At 37.1% G+C, this 21,595-nt stretch overlaps 2 protein-coding genes across 10 annotated transcripts in view; both read right to left on the bottom strand.

Moving 5' to 3' along the window:
- MAST2 (microtubule associated serine/threonine kinase 2) overlaps window positions 1-21,595 on the bottom strand; it is a 265,812-nt gene that overhangs the window by 62,379 nt on the left and 181,838 nt on the right. For all 9 annotated transcript variants that reach the window (XM_079115708.1, XM_079115709.1, XM_079115702.1 and 6 more), the window contains one exon: window positions 14,656-14,747. In XM_079115708.1, coding sequence (XP_078971834.1) covers window positions 14,656-14,747 — 92 coding nt within the window. The remainder of the gene's footprint in view (window positions 1-14,655; window positions 14,748-21,595) is intronic.
- LOC306647411 (diphthamide biosynthesis protein 3-like) lies at window positions 473-1,811 on the bottom strand (the record flags this gene model as incomplete). Its single annotated transcript, XM_079116769.1, has 1 exon — window positions 473-1,811. The coding sequence occupies one exon, from the start codon at window positions 1,809-1,811 to the stop codon at window positions 1,563-1,565; it is 249 nt and encodes an 82-aa protein (XP_078972895.1). The 3' UTR covers window positions 473-1,562.

Below are 21,595 nucleotides of genomic sequence, written 5' to 3'. Positions count from 1 at the left end.
CCTGTACCCTGCTCTGTTCATCTGAGCAGTCACTTTGCTTTTCAAAGAGCGTGGATTATTTCTGGGCTAACAGTGTTCCAAAGAGCCAATGAGATTCCTCATTGTATCATGAATACACCATATAATGTACCAATTACATCTAGCATACAATTTTGATTTATTATGTCTCAACCTAATGCCTGCATATAGCCATGCTGCTGCAGGATTAAAAAAAAAAATCCACTTGTTTTAATTTAAACTTCCAAAGAGTGTGTAGTTCATTTATCAATCAGTGTAGAACACGATACTCTAGTATGCTTTTCTAATTACAGGAACCACCCAAAACAACTTGCCAGTTATCAGTGCATTTTCATATAAGCAGCAAAGTTGTGTTTATCATGGAAATTTTCCAATTTTCTCATGATTCTAATTTCTTGCTACTCTCAGCACTCTAGCAAAGGAAGACCAGTAGTCTATCTTCATGTATTTCTCTTCTTCATGGCAACATTTCTCTGTAGGAGTGCACGTTTGGTTTGGTTGCATGCTATAGAGGCTTATTAGATGTGTCCATATGGATGTATTTACTCAGAACAGGCCTCCCATTTTCAAGTTCATTCTCCACTGTAGATGCTTTACTTTTTAGTAGTGACCCAATATTGTGATAGGCTAAAAGCACTGGCACCAGTCACAGGGACTTGGCATTAACCCCTCTATGAACTACAATTTCATTAGCTTTAACAAAAAATAAACAAAAATCCAGATACAAAAATATCTGCTCTGATCTGGTAAAATAATTAAAGCATTCATTTACTAAGTTGGCATGTTTAACTCCTCTCATTAACAACTTTGCTTCCTTTTTTTTTTTTTTTATCTTGTCATGATTTTTAAGCAACATAAGGAATTGCCACTTCTTTGACCATTTCACTTTAGACTTTTCTTCCTTATTCACTAACTTGTAGTGATGGAGAAACTGTAGCCCATCTTTTCTCTTTACTGGAACTCTGTGCATGAAGTGTAACACAAATGACATGCTAAACAGAACATGTACATTCGAATAATGGCAAGACTGGAGAAATTGGCTTGGTGAGGGAATCCGGAGTGCAGTACTGATAAAGCAATAGATTTTCTTTAAGTTAGAATAATAAAGCTGATTCAAATTTCAAAGAAAGGGCTAATTTTAACCATCTTAGAAACTGATTAAAAATATAATCTCATTTTAACTAAGAAATCCTAATGACTGAGGTACATGATGCTGTTATCAGATACAGAATTAGGTTTAAGGTATAAAAATGATAACTAAGGGAAAGAAAGCACTGATTTAAAATTATCTTCCTTTAAATTCAGGTGGATAATTAAGTATGCTTCCAATTCAATGTTCTAAACATGAAATCTGGGTATGGTGTGTCTGGGGCTCACTTCTCTATTTGAAGATGAACTCAGCAGTTGGTGAAAAGATACACATGAAAACAGAATGGCAATCCACGAAACAGCTGTCCCCTTGAAAAAAATCAGTTTCTCTGCATTTGATATTTCCATCTGGGCTCATTCTTAACTGTTCAGGATGTGGATTTCTGAAGGTTTCTTCAGCATTTTACTAATTCTTTGTTGGTTGAAGGGGCTGGGACTGTTTCTCCACACATAAATTGATCTTTGTCATAAATCACTTTTATAATGAGAGAGCAGCTAGGACAGGTTGCCACGTCTTCCCCATTCTCCAAATCTTCCTTGGTGATGGAAAAGTTATCCCCACACAGGCAGGGGCAGAAATACGTTTTGGAGTCCTCGTCATATTGGAAGTCCTCGATCTTCACCTCGTCGTGAAACACTGCCATGGTCGTTGGGCCAGCAAAACACTGCTGCCCCAGCCGTCCTACAGCTCCTCTCTTGTTTGTTTTTGAGATGGGGTCTGGCTAAGTTTCCCAGGCTAGCCTCAAACTCATAAACCTCCCACCTCCCACTGAGCCCAGCTAACAATTTTTTTAAAAATTATGATTAATATGCTAATGGCTTGCATGAAAGAGTAAACAGCATGCAAGAACAGATGGATAATGTATGCAAACACAAGGACAGTCTAAGAATCAAAAGGAAGTGCTAAAGATAAAAAAAAAAAAAAAAAACCTCACTATAATGAAACTGAAAAATGCTTTTGACTGGTTTATTAGCTGATTGGGCATATCTGAGGGAAGAATTTCTGAGTTCGAGGACATGACAATAGAAACTTTCAAAACTGAAAAGCAAAGGAAAAGTGGATAAGCGCAAAATATCCAAGAACTGTGGACTACAAAAGGCATACATACATGTGATGGGACTGTAAGAAGGAGAAGAGAGAGAGTCAGGAACAGAAGAATATTTGAAGGAATAAGAATTGAAATTTTCCCAAAATTAATGTCAGGTAGGAAGCCACAGATCTAGGACACTCAGAAAACACTAAGCAGAATAAATTTTGAAAACATGATATGGAGGCATATAGTAAAAAAACTCTTGAAAGTTGTTGGAGGGAAAAAAACACTTTACCTATAGAGGAGCATAGACAAGAATTATATTCATCTTGTCCTTGGAAACTGTGTAAGCAAGAAGACAGTGCAGAGAACTATTTAAAGTGCTAAAAGAGAAAGAAAAGAAAGACCAACTTAAAATTCTGCACCTTATGTAAATTATTCTTTAAAAGTGAAGAAGAAACATTTTCTCAAACTAAAAACAAGGGATTTTGATGCCTTGCCTTTCAAGAAATGTTAAAAGAAATTGAGAGAGAAGAAAAATTAAAAAGGTTGAGAAACTAAGCCTTGCATAAAGAGTGAGGGAGGGTCAGAAAAGGATTAAGTGGCACATGCCTGCAATCTCAGCTACTAGGGAGGCAGACAGGAGGATCACAAGTTTGAGGCCAGCTTGGCCAATTTAATGAACCCTGCCTCAACATAAAAAAATAAATAAAAAGGGTTGGGAATGTAGCTCAGTGGTAGTTTGCCCCTGGTTCAATGCTCAATTACAGGACAGGGGAGGGAGAGAGAGAATGGAAGGGAAGAAAGAAAAAGAAGTGAAAGTAAAATAAAACTTCCCTCTGCTCCCCTCCCCTCTTTTTTTTTTTTTTTTTTTGGTGGGGAGGGATTTCAGAGGATTGAACTTAGGGGCACTCAACTACTGAGCACATCCCCAGTCCTATTTTGTATTTTATCTAAAAACAGGGTCTCACTGAGCTGCTTAGTGCCTCACTATTGCTGAGGCTGGTTTTGAACTCGCCATCCTCCTGCCTCAGCTTCCTGAGTTGCTGGGATTACAGGTGTGCGCCACCACACCCAGTCTCCCCTTTTCTTTTTTGTTCTAGGGATTGAGGGATTGAGCCCAGGGGTGCTTTACCACTGAGCTACATCCCTGGTCCTATTATTATTATTAATTATTTTGGTACCTCAGATTGAACCCAGGGGCCCTTAACCACTGAGCCACATCCCCAGTTCCTCCCCCTTTTAAATTTTAAGACAGGGTCTCATTAAATTGCTTAGGTTCTCACTAAATTGCTGAGGTTGGCTTTGAACTCGTGATCCTTCTTGCCTCTGCCTCCTGGCCGCTAGGATTACAAGGGTGCGTCACCACGCCCAGTTTATTAATGTTTTATTATTTTGAGATAGGGTCTTGCTAAGTTGCTAAGGTTGGCCTCAAATTTGTGATCTTCCTGCCTCAGTCACCTGAGTTATCAGGATTACTGGAATGTGCCACTGTACCTAGCTGCTTATTTGTCATCCTAAATTCATTTAACAGGTAATGGTTTATTCAAAATAATAATGGCAACAAAGAATTCAGTTAGAGGTGTGTGTGTGTGTGTGTAAGTAAAATGAAGGACAGTAACAACACAAGGGAGCAGAGGGGGGACTTAAGCATATTTTGGTTTTATGAAGTTTGTTATCATAAGGTGAAGTAGTATACTGGTATTTGAAAGTAGATTTAGATTAATTGTCAAATTATATCATAAACTTCAAGGCAACAATTTTTGGTGGGTGGTACTAGGGATTGAACCCAAGGTTCATCCTGAACCCTTTTAATTTTATGTATTTTTTAATAATTAAAACAGGGTCTTGCTAAATTGCACAACTTTTTTAAAAAATTATAACATTTTATATAATATTCAAAGTATATGCCAGTTTACAAAAGGCAAATAACAATCTTACAGACTTACACAAAAATTAACTCTAAATGAATCAGAGAACTAAATGCGAAAGACAAAAACTATAAAACGCCTACAAATTAACAGGAGAAAACCTGGAAGATGACTTTGGGTAAGGTATTGACTTTAGAGACAACACCAAAAGCATGGTCCATGAAAGAAATAATTGAAAAGCTGGACTTTGTTAAGATTAAAAGCTTCAGCTCTGCAAAAGGCAATGTTAAGAAAATAAGAGAAGTCATAAACTGAGAGAACTATTAGCAAATAACTTATTTGATAAAAGACTGTTATGCAAAATATACAAAAAGTTCTAAAATTCAACAAAAAGAAAATAAGCAATTCAATTTCAAAAAATGGGTAAAAGACTTAACAGACATCTTAAAAAAGAAAGTACAATAAGTAAACATATAAAAAGATGTTCAACATCATATATCATTAGAGAATACCACCACACACTGATTTAGAATGTCCAAAATTCAAAACAAAGACAACACAGAATGCTGGTGAGGATCTGGTGTAATAGGAACACTAATTCACTGCTGGTAGGAATGCAAAATGGTACAAACACTTTGGAAGACTAACAGTTTTTTTTTGTTGTTGTTGTTATTTTTAAACAAAACTAAATGTACTCTTGCTGGGAACAATGCCCCATATCTATAATGCCAGCAACTCAGGAAGCTGAGACAGGACTTTTATTCATAATTGTCAAAGATGCCCTCCTCTAGGTTAGTAGATAAACTGTGGTACAGACTATGGAATATTATTCAATGCTGAGAAGAAATGAGTTATCAACCAGGCATGGTAGTGTATGGTAGCATATGCCTATAATCTCAGTGATTTAGAAGGTTATGGCAGGAGGATCACAAGTTTGAGATCAGCCTCTGCGATTTAGTGAGAACTTCAGCAATTTGGTATAACCCTGTCTCAAAAAGGACTGGGAATGTACTCAGTGGTAAAGCACCCCTGGGTTCAATCCCCAGCGCCCTTTTCCCTTCTCCCCGACACCCCCCACAAAAAAAAAGAAAGAAAAAGAAAAAGAAATGAGAAGAAATGAGTTATTAAGGCATGAAAGACATGGAATAACTTTCCTTTTTGGCAGTACTGGGGATGGAACCCAGGACCTCACCCATGCTAGGCAAGTGCTGTGCCACTGATTTATATTCCCAGCCCATAGAGTAAGACTTAAATACATATCATTATTTTTTTCCATATTTTTTGTTGATTCGTTATAGTTGTACATAATGATGAGGTTTGTTACTTACTCATATGTGAACAAAATATAACAACACCCTTTATTTCCCCATTTCCTTCCCTCTTCCCTCCCCCTGGACCCTTTCCTCTACTCTACTGATCTTCCTTAGACTTTCATAAGATACACTGTCACACACACCCTTCTTGTCCTTTTTCATTTATAGTTTCCACATGAAAGAAAACATGTGAACCTTAACCTTGAGTTTGGCTTATTTCACTTAACATATGGTCTCGAATTCCACCCATTTTCCTGCAAGTGACATAATTTCAATCTTTTTTATGGCTAAAATTCCATTGTTCATGTGTGTGTATATACCACATTTTCTTTATCCATTCATCCACTGACGGACATCTAGGCTGGTTCCATAGATTGCCTATTGTGACTTATGCTACCATAAACATGGGTATGCATATCACTATAGTATGCTGACTTTAATTTTTTAAAATAAATACCCAAAGTGGTATAGCTGGATCATATGGTAGCTCCATGCCTAGTCTTTTGAGGAACCTCCATACTGATTTCCAGAGTGGTTATACTAACTTACCATTCTGCCTACAGTGTAAAAGTTATTTTTCCTCCACATCCTCTCCATTATTTGTTATTGTTTGTATTCTTCATGGCTGCCATTAAACCCGGGACACTTAACCACTGAGTCACATTCCCAGCCCTTTTATATTTTATTTAGAGACAGGGTCTTGCTGAGTTGCTTAGGGCCTCGCTAAATTGCTAAGGCTGGATTTGAACTCGGAGTCCTCCTGCCTTAGCCTCCTGAGCCACTGGGATTATAGGCAGGTGCAGAGGCACTTGGCTGATTCAGAGTAGTTTTGATTTGCATTTCCCTCATTGTTAATGATGTTGAACATTTTTTCATTTATTTGTCAACCATTTGCATTTCTTCTTTTGAGAAGGGTCCATTTGGTCCATTCATTAATAGGATCATTCTTTTTTTTATTGTTTAATTTTTTGAGTTCTTTATATATTCTGGAAATTGATTCTCTGTCAGAAGACTAGCCAGCAAAGACTTTCTACCACTTCTTTAGGTTCTCTCTTTGCATTTTAATTGTTTCCTTGGCTGGGCAGAAGCTTTTTAATTTGATGCCATCCCATTTTTTAACTCTTGGCATTATTTCCTGAGCTTTAGGTTCCTTATGAGAAAGCCTGAACCTATATGCTGGTGTGTTGAACCTACATTTTCTTCTAGGAGTTGAGAGTTTCTGATTGAATTCCTAGGTCTTCATCCATTTTGACTTGGCTTGTGTGCAGGGTGAGCAATAAGGGGCTAGTCTCATTCTTCTACATGTGGATAACCAGTTTTCCCAGCACTATTTGTTATAAAGGCTGTCCTTTCTCCAAAGTTTTTGGTATCTTTGTCAATAGATGGCTGTATCTGTGTGGGTTTGTCTCTACGTCTTCCATTCTGTCTCACTTGTCTTGTGTTTTTATGCCAGCAAAGTACAGTGTTTGTTACTATAATTCTCTAGTATAACTTAAAGTCAGATATTGTGATGCTTTTTAGGATTAGGATTGCTTTGACTATTCTGGGTCTTTTATTTTTCTAAGTTAATTTTAGGGCATTTTTTTCTAGTTCTGTGAAGAATGTTATTTGTATTTTGATATTGACTTTGATATTGATATTTGATTTTGATATTAACTCTATATATTGCTTATGGTAGTATGGACATTTTAACAAAATTAATCATGCCTATCCATGAACATGGAAGGTCATCCCATCTTCTTGTGTCTCTTCAATTTCTTTCTTCACTATTCTATAGTTCTTACCATAAAGGTTTTTCACTTTCTTGGTAAGATTTATTCCTAGGTTTTGTTTTGTTTCTTTTTTCTTTTCTTTTCTTTGAGGCTACTGTGAATGAAATTGTTTTCCTGATTTTGGTTTTCAGCAGATTCATCATTAGTGTATAGCAAAGTTATTGATTTGTAACACTAGAATTTATAGTATTATGTTGAATAGGAGTGGTGAGAGTGGACATCCTTGTCTTGTTACAGATGTTAAAGGAAATGCTTTCAGTTTTTTCCCATTCACTATGAGGTTTGCTTTGGGTTTGTCATATATATCCTTTGTGATATTGAAGTAAGTTCTTTCTATCTGTAGTTTTTTCAGTGTTTTTATAATGAATGGGTGCTGAATTTTGTTGAAGGCCTTCTTTGTATCTACTGGGATGACTAAAAGGATTTTTGTCCATAGTTCTATTTATGTAATCAATTATATTTATTGGTTTATATATATTAAACCATCCTTGCATCTGGGCTTAGTGCCAGCTTAGTAGTCATGAATTAGTTTAGTTTCTTTGTGTGTGTGTGTGTGTGTGTGTATTCTCTTGGAATTCACTGATCATTTTTTGGGAAGGCGGGGTACGGGGGATTGAACTCTGGAGCACTCAACCACTGAGTCACATCCCTAGCCCTGTTTTGTATTTTATTTAGAGACAAGGTCTCAATGAGTTGCTTAGGGTCTCACTATTGCTGAGGCTGGCTTTAAACTCACAATCCTCCTGCCTCAGCCTCCTGAGCCTCTAGGATTACAGGTGTGCACCACCATGCCCTTCCTCACTGATTATTTTTATAATCCTTCTTTTGCATTCTTTATCTGATATTTCATCCATTAAACAGCTTTGGAGTCAGTTGTTAGTAAATTATGAACTTTAGGAGGCACTGTATTACCTTGTTTTTTCATAATAGATTGAGACCCCTTGCCAATTAATTGTGGTATCCAGAGTCTTTGTGTTAATCTGTTTTTGCTGTAGGAGTGGGTCCACAAGTGGGATCTGAGGGTTCCCTCCACCTAGACATTTCTATTTAGGGCCTGATCATTAGGGAATTTTATGCTTTTCTATTCTTTGTATTAAAGTATTGCTGAAGTTTGAGTGTGGTTAATATGAATGTGGTCAATTTGTGTGGAGCCAAGTGCACTTTTGGGTGAGTACAGTTCAACAGCAGAATCTCTACTCTATGAATTTGTAGTGTCCCTATAGATTCCTAGCATCTCACAGAAAAGCATGAAACAAACAACAGCAACAACCCAAGTAAATAATATACAGAATTAAATGAATGAATTACCTGGTTCCTACTATTAAATCTATAATACTACCACAGACAGGAATGGGGAGGCAGCAATTGCCAACAGCGAAAACAATAATCATGAACTATACCTGCATTTAAAGTAAAAAGCAGGTGCTAACTCTGTCATCCACAGTACTAACTGCAACAATGTGAGTGATGGGGGCAGGAGTTATACAAACAAAATAGTTCTAAATGATGGTAAAAATGTAGTTCATTAAGAGAAAAGAAAATGCAATCAAAAGATACAAGAAAATCTAGAATGTTCAAGGTGTGAACAGAGACAATGCAGAAGAGATGCAGCAAGTAATGGTTATAAAGAAGGAAGAGAAAAATTAGGAAAATAATGTAGAGGGAGAAAGAAAGAATAGGAGAATATGGCTGTTAGTGGGAAAGAGAGAAAGAGAAACAAAAACATAAATCAAAAACTCTACCCTTCAAAAGACAAGGAAAAACAATTATCATAACAAAGTTAAAAATGAGGGGAAAAAATGAGCCAACTAGCACAGCAAGCACACACACACACACACACGAAAAAAAGATTCTTTTTTTTTTTTTTTTTTTTTTTTTTTGCTGTGGGGATTGAACCTGGGGGCATATTATCTCTGAGCTACATCCACAGCCCTTTTTATTTTTTATTTTGAGACAGCATCTCTCTAAGTTTCTAAGTTGCTTATGGCTTCACTAAGTTGCTGAGGCTAATCTTGAACTTGTCATCCTCTTGCCTCAGCCTCCTGAGTTGCTGGGATAAAGGTGTGCACCATCATGCCCAGGGGAGAAAAGATTCTTAATGAAAAATAAAAATCTTCCCCACTGAGATGGTCAAAACTGTCAACAAGGATGGATGGTCCCTGCCTATGCCTGACTGTCCTTTTAGTTTCTTTGTGGGCCATGTACTGAGAAAGAAAAACAAAACATGCCCATGCCAGAACACAAGCAAGGGCTGGGAGCTGTTAACCCCTTCCTTTTTTTTTTTTTGTTTTACTCACTGAACTCTCAGCTGCATTGAAATAGCTTTCATTATTCCCTTCTTACCAGTAGAAGGTAGGATGGAATGGGAAGAATTGTCTATTGGAGTTTTGTTCTAGGCCATAAAGTAGGCACTTGCTGGGACAGTATAGCAATGCTTGCTGTGAACTTCTGGATTCCTACAGGGGATAGAACTCAGGGGCACTCAACTACTGAGCCAGATCCCCAGTCCCCAGTGAACTGTAGTGTGGCCTTTTCAAGATGGTTCCTGCCTGATTGCCAGTTCAGAATTACAACACTGAGATTCAAGATAGTGGAATAAAGAAGGTTGCATTCCTAGCTGCTCCGTGGCTCAGGATTCAAGCAGTAGGAGTATGCTTCTAAGGAGGTAAGTGAGAGACTTCACTAAAATTCAATATTGGATAGTTAGAATGTCTTAGAGACTCAGAAATTTGGGTACACTAAACAAAGAAGAAAGAGTATATTGAAGCCAAGTTGGCTGTGGCAGCAATAAAGGTAGCAGCAGTGGTAGCAGCACTGGTTCACTACAGAGCAAAGGAGAACACAGATGGAAACATGGATTTGGTATGGAAAAAACCTCAGCTCAAAAAAGCAGTCTGAAATTAGCCGATCCTGAGGGCTCCAGTGTATACTGGTGTTGAAAAATGCAGTCAGTTTCTCAACTGGCTGCAGAGAGTGGAGGCAGTAGCCATCTTAAGGCTGTGGCACTGCAGCAGCAGGGTGTGTTGATCTAATTTTTCCAGAGCAGATACCACCCAACAAAGTCCCTGAGGATTGATCAGATCTAAGCCCCACCCACCAGAACTCCACTCATAGAACTCTGTAGCAGCCCTACCCTGGAAATACAGCAATTTGGTCTGTGCAGACAAAATTCCAACTGACAGTACTTCCCATTCCATCCCACCTCACACTGGTGGCTTAGTCCTGGCCACTCCAGCTGGCAGCTTGGAAAGCAACACAAAAAGAAGGAGTTAACAATCCCCAGCCCTTGTTCCTACTCTCAGTACGTAGCTCAAGAAGAAACAGAAAGACAGTCAGGTATAGACAATGACCATTCATTCTCATCAACTATTTTGATCACCTCTGTGGAAATGCTTCTTTCTTTTTTTCCTTTTCAGCTGGTTCTCTGTGTGTGCCAATGTGTTTGTTGCACTGATTTGTTCATGGATACATGTATACATATTTGTTTCTTTTTTTCCTCATTTTTAGTATTTTTTAAATGTAGTTATTTTTCCTTGCTTTGTCTTTTGAGGGTTAGGGTTTTTGGTTTGTATATTTTTGTTTTGTTTCATATTGTTTTCATTTGTTTCTCTTTCTCTCTTCCACTCTCCCTTCCTGTTCTCTCTTTCTCTCTCCCTTTACTTTGTTTTAATTTTTTTTACAGACTGAATTTTGATTCTGTACACAAATGGGGTACATCATTTTGTTTCCATGATTGTACATGATGTAGATTCACACCATTTGTGTAACCATACATGTACACAGGGTAATGATGTCTGTCTCAGTCCACTAGCTTTCATCCACTGCCCCCTCCCTTTTGTTTCTCCTAATTTCTCTTCTTACTACTAATAACCATCACCTGCTACATCTCTTCTGCATTCTCTGTTCACTTTTTGAAATTATAAACTCTTTTCTACCTTTCTGTCACATTTTCTTTTCTCTTAATTAACAGTATTTTTTACCATCTTTTAGAATTAATTGGTTAATATAAATCCTGTCCCCACCGTTAATGCTAACGCAATTACTACTGCTGTGTCTGACATAATTGAAATCTATTGTTTGTTTTAAAGCCAGATCTAGTTCATAGTTATTGTTTTTACTGTTGACAGTTGCTGACCCCACCGTTTGTGGTTGTTGCTATTGTTTGTTTCCCCTTATTTGGTGAGGTGTTAGGAACCTACCGGGGACACTACAAGTTCACAGGGTAGAGACTCTGCTGCTAAACTAAGCTCAACCAAAAGATGGCAGATTTTGCTCCACCCACAAATTAATGATACCCAATCTTCAGTTATACTTTAATATAAAGAATACAAACTATGAACCAGGCCCCAAGTGAAACAGTTAGGGGTGGGCCTACAGCAAGGACAGAAAATTAACACAAAGGTTGTGGGAACCACACCTACAAAGGGGACTCAGTCCAGATCACCCTAGGACACTGCCAAGTGAAGACCATGTCCTAAAAAAGCCTACATATAAGAGTAGAATAGAAATCCCTTCCAACAGATGCATAAAACCCAACATAGGAACACAAGAAATATGAAAAAACAAGGTAGCACACCACTTACTTAAGTTCTTAATTCACCAGAAACTGACCCCAAAGATACTGAAGTAGATAAAATAACAGATAAGAAATTCAAAAGAATTATTATAAAAATGGGGAGGGGGAGAAATATGGTACATTTTTTCACTGAACAGCATCTGGATCTGCTAAATTCAGGCTGCTTTTCTAGTTTACAGGTTTTTTCTTGCCAAATTTGTCCACTGTGTGTTTCTCTCTCTGTTATTGTTCCCTTTTGTGTTTATCCAGTGCTGCTGCTGCTTTAACTGGCTTGGCTCCAACGTACTCTTGTTCTTTGATTATTGGCCCTGAATTTCTGAGCCTCTAAAAGACTCTGACTCTACAATATTGAATTTCAGTGAATTCCCTCTTTCACCCACCTCAGTGAGAAGCAGTACTCCTGTTGCTTGAATCTTGAGCCAATAGATACACTTTATTAAGTAAAAGAAGCTAATCTGAAAAGGCAAGATACTGTATAATTTCAACTACATGATATTATGGAAAAGGCAAAACTGTAGAGGCAGTAAAAGGATTGATGGATACCAGGGTTTAGAGGGAGAGAAGGATTAACTGGCAGAGAACAGAGTAGTTTTAAGGCAGTGAAAATACTCTATGTTACTTGAATGGTGAATACATGTCACTATAAATTTGTCTAAATACACAGTTGTATACCACTACGAGTGAATCCTATGTAAACTACTGACCATCTGATAATGATTTATTAGTGTAAGCATATCAATTATAACAAATGTACCACTCTGGTGGGGATATTAATAATGAGAAGCCTATACATGAGTCAGGAAAGGAAGCACATAGTGTATTTCTGTATAGTCTTCATTTTTGCTTACAGAAAGGAAGGAGGAAAGGAAGGAAAGAGGAAGGGAGGAAGAATTAGAGAGGTCTGGAGGTGTAGTTCAGAGGTAGAATACTTGCCTAACATGCATGAAGCCCTGGGCTTGAGCCTCAGCACCACCTATCAACCACAAGAAAACAAACAAAAAGAACTAGGAAATTTCTATTTTCAAAATGACTGAGTACCTACTGATTTGATCTTATTGAAGCTGAAAGCTGTTTATGTACATATTTAATAATATATAAGCACTGAACTATATGGAATAAATAAACCTACTTTCAAATTAACAGACCTCATATTATTCAACAGATTCATATTTAAGAGTGAAATTAAAGAGTCTCAGAACATCCTGTGAATACAGATTTCAGGATGTGTAAGATTTGAGAATATAATCTAATGTCAAACTTGATCTGTAAGGAACAATCAGTGCTGTCTTTCTCAACAGCTGATTAAATATAGTCTACAGCCATGGATTGGATTTTTAATGTCAATTCCTCCCCTTCCCTGGACTTTCTACAGTGAATTGCTGAGATGACCCTAACATTTATGAAGTTCTAAGTATAAAATTCTAAGCATGTTACACATATTAACTCAAAAGAGTTACATCCATAGACCCAGGCAGACTGAAAAGGCCAGGTGGTGTTCTCAATCAAAGCCACTTGAATAGGTAAGATTTAGTCATGAACTCTGGCTGCCAGGAATCTAAATAAAGAGATAATCATCTCAAGAGAGGAGCAGCCAGTAGTAATTATTGTCCAGTACTCACATTACAGTTGTGAAACTATGTACAAATTTGGACAAGCTAAATTTATTTCTATATGATGCCAAGGCCAGGTCAAATGCATGCTGAATTTTTACAAAAGCAGGAGAAGCTATTTGACCTAGTCCAGAACCCAATCAATTTTCTGGATGAAAGTACCTAAGCAGAATGAGAGCTTTACTTTAAAGTTCAGATATATCTCCAATTCCTTGGAAACTCTGTGCTCTTGGTGGTATTTTATAAAGTGACAGCTAGTGTTTGAGATGAGACTCTTCTTCCAAGGACAAAGTTCAGTTTCACAATTCCCAGACTCTGAGAGTCTTGACAACTAATCCATACACATTCTCTCTTTCTCCCTTCAAAGGCTCAGTAAACTGTGAGCAAGAAGAGGAACCCAAGAGAAAGAGACCTATCTTATTCAACTTAATGCCAACCTGTTCCACAACTTTTTTATCCCCCTTTTATTGCCCAAAGACAGAGAGGGTCCGGGTTTAGGAGTATAGTACACATGGATTACCAAATCTGGGCTGCAATCTCTGAACAGTTTTCTATGGTGCCAAGTGCTTCATTTCTATTAGTCCCAGGTTTAGAATTTCTACTACAAACTGTAGCAAAGAACAATGTAGCAATACAGTAGTCCTTCCAACAAAGCTGGATCTGGCTCCCATAGGATACACGAATATGTCTAGATGGAAACACATGGCTAACTCCTCAAATGAGGTCTTTGCCCCTCCCCTATAAGTAGTATGTGGCTAAGTTAATGTAAATCTTATCATTTTTATATATTCCTCTGTCAGAGGCACGTAAATTGGTCTTTAAATTGTCTGGAAAGTACATTCCAGATGGAAGAGAGTCTGCAATATATAAAATAAATTTGAAACAAATATTCCTCTTACTTTTGTTTACTTCTAATGTAACAGGGAGAAAGTTAACCAGATTTCTTTCTGTAAGCCTCGATCCTTGGGCATGGTAGGATGAAATGTTACTGGACCTTCATTACATGGCCCAAGATGACTGGAGCCATAACACAGTAGAAAACACTAGAACAGAGGCCACTGACCCAGGTTATACACGTGGCCCAAAAATTTACAAGACTAAAAGGAATGTTGAGAGAACAAGGGAAGAAGCAACTAAGAATCAAAAGCAGACTGAACACATTCTCTTAGAGAGAAAGCCAGTCCATAAACTCTGTAAGCTTTACTTAAGTGATGTGACTATGTAATATACTGAACCTGAACAAAGTAAGTAGGATACAAATCTGGCTTCTGTGGACACTCTTTCATTCAATCTTTCTTAACTTCCAAACACTCACCTGTGTGGCCATGGAGTGGGGAGTGTGGTCGTGGTAGTGTAGGTGATGTGCTAGAAGTCACAATCAAGCTCTTGCGGTTACTTGTCCGACAACTGCAACGAAAACAAAAAATCAGTTATAACAGGGCCACACCATGAGCTTAGAGACCTTGAGTAGCCATGGTGGAACAAAAGAGTGACACTGTTATATGGGCTGAGCAGTATACCATTTTAAATTGCACCTGGTCAGCAATTACTGCTTTTACCAGTTAGATTACATAATTCAGTGTGTTCTACCTTAAAATAATTTTTCTTGCTGTCTTAACTTTTGTCCTGTATTGCCACTGCACTTTGCCAATGTTTTGGGTTGCTTCTTAAACAAACATGAAGCTCTCGAAGAGTAAAAACCATATTTTATGTTTTTTTTTTTTTTTTTTTTGCAGTGCTGGGGATTGAACCCAGGGCCTTGTGCTCGCAAGGCAAGCACGCTACCAACTGAGCTATATCCCCAGCCCAACAACCATGTTTTAAATGATATCTAATGAGGAAAGACCATGGCACATGCCTGTTACACCAAAGGCTTGGGAGGCTGAGGCAGGAGGACTGCAGATTTGAAGCCAGCCTCAGCAACTTAGCAAGGTTGTAAGAAACCTAGTGAGACTCTATCTCAAAATAAAAAAAAAAAACAAAGAACTAGAAATGTGGCACAGTGGTTAAGCACTCCTGGTGGATTCAATCCCTGGTACCAAAAAAAAAAAAAAAAAAAAAGCAAATTTTATTTAGAAAACAAACACAAATCAAAATATTTTCTTATCAAGGCTTGGGGTTCAATAGTAGGGTACTTGCCTAACATGTAAGGGCCTGGGTTTGATTCCCAGCATGCATAAATAAATAAATCTCCTATCTCATAAAATTAATGTTCTTGTCATAAGATATGGAAATATTAACTTAATCTATGAATTATGAAATTATTATTTTTAGAACAGTTTAATCAGTAAAGTAAGTAATCTCATTTTATCATAAATTTCTGAACAGGCCTGGGTTTCTTCTATAAAACTGGATTTCTATTATTTGTTAATGCCTTAGGTTTTTTTTCTATGGTTGGAGAAAACCAGATCATGATGAAGACCCATTTCATGCAAGATCTGTTACTGAAATTTTTGCATGAATTCATTTGAAAGTCAGCCTATATTTTAAAGACATTAGAAAAGTTTTCCATTTATAATTCTTCCAAATAAATATTTTCTGAGCATCTCCTGTGCACAAGGCATTGTTGCACATGCTAAGAAGTAGCAGGAAATAGGTCAAAGTCTGTCCTTATAACTAGAGTGAACAGTGCTATAAGAAAAGAAAGAAAAAAGAGAGAAAACATAGAAAAAGTGAGAGAGGGAGAAGTAGGGGACAGAAGACCAGAAAGGTAAGAGAATGAGGCAGGAATGGGATTGGCAGAAAAGGCTTGACCAAGGAGATGACATTTCATCAAAAATCTTAAAGACTGAAGAACTGCCACATAAGAAGTGGGAGACAAAGGGAAAGGCAAAGATTAAGGTACTGAAATAAGAACAAATTTGGTATGTTCAAGAAAGAGTAAAGAGGTCAAGAGTGTGTGGCAGAAGTTCTTTCTGCCTCGGCCTCCAAAGTTGCTGGGATTACAGGTATGTGCCATAGCACCCACCTCTTAAATTTATTTTCTGAAGGTTCATTTTAAATTCAAGCTCTGAATGAAATCTTGTTGTTCCCCAAGGACACCATATCACCCTCTCATGGTGTCCTTAGGAGGTAGCAAGATTTTGTTTGTTGTTGAACTTCATATAAATTCAAGTATCGTTTATGCATCTGGTGAAATCCCGACCCTTTAAAACCCAACTGTCCATTTACTTTGCAACTGTAACCATAGATTAAGGGTGATTTTAAAAAAAACACAGAATCATGCTGGCTGGTGTCTCTTTATATTTACAGTGACAAATATCAAGTGGGTCCTTGTTACCACCTGCCAACTTTACTACATTTACTTATTAATGTATTTATGTCCTCTCCAAGAAAACTAACTGACATCATCTCAAACCTTTAATGCCCTTCTCCCAAATCTCACCATTTGCCAACTCTGGTTTTTATTTAACTGGGAGAAAAAAATAAAACAACATAAAGTACTAAATATTCCCCTTATAATAACCTACTGGCTGGGGTGGGGCTGTGGCTCAGTGGCACCTGCCCAGAACATGTGAGGCACTGGGTTCAATCTTTAGCACCACACACAAAAATAATTAAAAAAAAAAAGGCATGTGGTTCATCTGCAACTACAAAAAAAAATCTACTAGCCCACCTGATTCTGTATCCATATACTCTCCTTTCCCACCTGAAATTACAGTAGGAAAGATCCAATTCAATTCCACTGACGCCCCTATTCAATCTTCCCCCACTGCCTCCTGAACCATGAATTCTACTTTCTACTGTATCATTCATATCATAATAAAGACATCCTGACACGTATTCCATTTTTTAAAAAGGAAAGAAATTTGCATAGATAACCCCATCTCCCTTCATCTTGTTCACATCTTTCTTCTTCTATTTAGGAAAAATCCCATATAGGAGCCTTTGTTTTGGGTATTGACTTCTTCATTTCATGGTTTCTCTTTATCCAACTCTAGACACATATTCCCATTTTACCATCGAAACTACTGATATCAAGGTCAATACTGGAAATGGTTAATTCTCAGTTCTCTTTTTTTTTTAATGTATGTAAACCTTGATCTTTTTTTGTTTTTTAAATTATTTTTTATCTGTTCTACAAATATTTGTTTGTTATACTTGATGGTGGACTGCATTTTGACACATTCTAGATAAATGGAATATAACTTCTCATTCTTCTGGATGTACATGATGTAGAGTTACACAGGTCATATAACCACATATGCACATAGGGTAGTTCTCACGTAAATTTATCATTTGATAGTCACAACTCCTTTCTTTAAAAAAATTTATATTCAATAAAATATATGGATCTTATGTATTCATTCAATGATACTAGATAGATGAAGGTACCCATACACAACATTACAAACAATAGACAGAATATTTCTAGTAACCAGGAAAGTTCCCTTGTGACTCTTTCCACTCACTACCCACACCCCCATCCCCAACCACCTTTTTTCATCACCATGTCTTAATTTTGTTTGCTGCTAGATTTCATAAAAATCCAATTATATACTATATATCTGGCTTATTTTTGTTCCTAAGGTCATGAGACTTTTTTAAAATTTAGTTTCAAGACAAGTTGCTTTCCTGGGTTTCCTTCTCTCTCATTAGCAGCTCATTTTTCATACTCTTTTCCTGCTTCCTTCTCTTCCTGACCTCCAAATGACTTGGTGCTGTGGGGCTCAGGTCTGAAATATAATTTCTTCTCTACTTAACTCTCACTCCCTGATTTTTTTTTTTTTTTTTTTAGTTTCACAGCTTTCAAGATCATGTAGATATTGATGATATCCAGCAATTCATTGCTAGCTCTGTGCTCTCTCTTTCTTAGTGCAAGATTCATATCCAAGGGCCTTCTTGACATCACCTGGATGTCTAAAAGACATCTCAAGTAGCATTTCTGAAACAGAACTCCTAAATTTCCTCTAATACCTGCTACTCCTCCCTATCTTGTATCTATCTCATGACATGGCATTACCATTCCTAATGCTCTGGTAAAAACCACAATCTTCACTGATTTAACTCTTTTTCTGATACCCACATCCAAAACAAGCAGAAACTTCTGTTGCTTCAAAATATATCCTGAGGCTCATCTATGTATGTCAAACAAATCCTTCTCAATTTCAGAAACCAAATAGACCACAACACAATAATACTAGGTGATTTTAACACGCTGCTCTCACCACTGGACAGATCTTCCAGACAAAAATTGAACAAAGAAACCATAGATCTCAACAACACAATCAATAATTTAGACTTAACGGACATTTATAGAATATTCCATCCAACCAAGAGTGAATACACTTTCTTCTCAGCAGCACATGGATCCTTCTCTAAAATAGACCATATATTATGCCACAAAGCTAATGTTAGCAAATACAAGAAGATAGAGACACTAGCATGTATTCTATCAGATCATAATGGATTGAAGTTAGAAATAAATGAAAGAGTAAAACACAGAAACTATTCCAACATCTGGAGATTAAACAATATGCTATTATATGATGAATGGATAACAGAAGATATTAGGAAGGAAATTAAAAAATTCTTAGAGGTAAATGAGAACAAAGAAACATCATATCAAAATCTCTGGGACACTATGAAAGCAGTACTTAGAGGGAAATTTATTTCATGGAGCGCATTTAATAAAAGAAGTAAAACTCAACAAATAAACAACCTAACACTACAGCTCAAAGCCTTAGAAAAAGAAGAACAGAACAGCACCAAAAGTAGTAGAAGACAGGAAATAGTTAAACTCAGAGCTGAAATCAATGAAATTGAAACAAAAGAAACAATACAAAAAATTGACAAAATAAATAGTTGGTTCTTCGAAAAAGTAAACAAAATTGATAAACCTTTAGCCACACTAACAAAGAGAAGACGAGAGAAAACCCAAATCACTAAAATTCGGAATGAACAAGGAAATATCACAACAGACAGGATGGAAATACAAAACATAATTAGAAGCTATTTTGAAAATCTATACTCCAACAAAATAGAAAATTTCGAAGACATCAACAGGTTTCTAGAGACATATGAATTGCCTAAACTGAATGAGGAGGACATAAACAATTTAAATAGACCAATTTCAAGTACTGAAATAGAAGAAGTCATCAAAAGCCTACCAACAAAGAAAAGTCCGGGACCAGATGGGTTCTCAGCCGAGTTCTACAAAACTTTTAAGGAAGAGCTCATTCCAATACTTCTCAAAGTATTCCATAAAATAGAAGAGGAGGGAACCCTCCCAAACTCATTCTATGAAGCCAATATCACACTGATACCTAAACCAGACAGAGACTCATCAAGGAAAGAAAATTTCAGACCAATATCCTTAATGAACATCGACGCAAAAATTCTCAACAAAATTTTAGCAAATCGCATACAAAAACATATTAAAAAGATAGTGCACCATGATCAAGTGGGTTTCATCCCAGGGATGCAAGGTTGGTTCAACATCAGGAAATCAATAAACGTAATTCACCATATTAATAGACTTAAAGTCAAGAATCACATGATTATTTCAATAGATGCAGAAAAAGCATTTGATAAAATACAGCACCCCTTCATGCTCAAAACACTAGAAAAAATAGGGATAGTGGGAACATTCCTTAACATTGTAAAGGCCATTTATGCTAAGCCCATGGCTAATATCATTCTAAATGGTGAAAAACTGAAAGCATTCCCCCTAAAAACTGGAACAAGGCAGGGATGCCCTCTTTCACCGCTTCTATTCAACATCGTTCTTGAGACTCTGGCCAGAGCAATTAGACAAACCAAAGAAATTAAAGGGATACGAATTGGAAAAGAAGAACTCAAACTATCCCTGTTCGCTGATGACATGATTATATATTTAGAGGAACCTGGAAATTCCACCAGAAAACTCTTAGAACTCATAAGTGATTTCAGTAAAGTAGCAGGTTACAAGATCAATGCCCATAAATCCAACGCATTTTTATACATAAGTGATGAATCTTCAGAAAGAGAAATTAGGAAAACTACCCCATTCACAATAGCCTCGAAAAAAATAAAATACTTGGGAATCAATCTCACAAAAGAGGTGAAAGACCTCTACAATGAGAACTATACAACACTAAAGAAAGAAATTAAAGAACACCTTAGAAGATGGAAAGATCTTCCATGTTCTTGGATAGGAAGAATTAATATTGTCAAAATGGCCATACTACCTAAAGTGCTATACAAATTCAATGCAATTCCAATTAAAATCCCAATTGTGTACCTTACAGAAATAGAGCAAGCAATCATGAAATTCATCTGGAAGAATAAGAAACCCAGAATAGCTAAAGCAATCCTTAGCAGGAAGAGTGAAACAGGGGGTATTGCAATACCAGATCTTCAACTCTACTACAAAGCAATAGTAACAAAAACGGCATGGTATTGGTACCAAAATAGAAAGGTAGATCAATGGTACAGAATAGAGGACACGGACACAAACCCAAATAAATACAATTTTCTCATACTAGACAAAGGGGCCAAAAATATGCAATGGAGAAAAGATAGCCTCTTCAACAAATGGTGCTGGGAGAATTGGAAATCCATATGCAACAGAATGAAACTAAACCCATATCTCTCACCATGCACGAAACTAAACTCAAAATGGATTAAGGACCTCGGAATCAGACCAGAGACCCTGCAGATTATAGAAGAAAAAGTAGGTCCAAATCTTCACCTTGTTGGTCTAGGACCAGACTTCCTTAACAGGACTCCCATAGCACAAGAAATAAAAGCTAGAATCAACCACTGGGATAGATTCAAACTAAAAAGCTTTCTCTCAGCAAAGGAAACTATCAGTAATGTGAAGAGAGAGCCTACAGAGTGGGAGAATATCTTTGCCAATCATACTTCAGATAGAGCACTAATCTCCAGAATCTATAAAGAACTCAAAAAACTCTACTCCAAGAATTCAAATAGTCCAGTCAACAAATGGGCTAAGGAAATGAATAGACACTTCACAGAAGAAGATCTACAAGCAATCAACAAACATATGGAAAAATGTTCAACATCTCTAGTAATAAGAGAAATGCAAATCAAAACCACCCTAAGATTCCATCTCACCCCAATTAGAATGGCGATTATCAAGAATACGAGCAACAACAGGTGTTGGCGAGGATGTGGGGAGAAAGGTACACTCATACACTGCTGGTGGGGCTGCAAATTAGTGCAGCCACTATGGAAAGCAGTGTGGAGATTCCTTAGAAAACTTGGAATGGAACCACCATTTGACCCAGCTATCCCACTCCTTGGCCTATACC

This window comes from Sciurus vulgaris, assembly GCF_902686455.1.
Source record: "Sciurus vulgaris genome assembly, chromosome: 1".
Classification (NCBI taxonomy): Eukaryota; Metazoa; Chordata; class Mammalia; order Rodentia; family Sciuridae; genus Sciurus; species Sciurus vulgaris.
The sequence above is the reverse complement of the archived record's forward strand: the minus strand, read 5'-3'. Positions and strand labels throughout refer to the sequence as shown.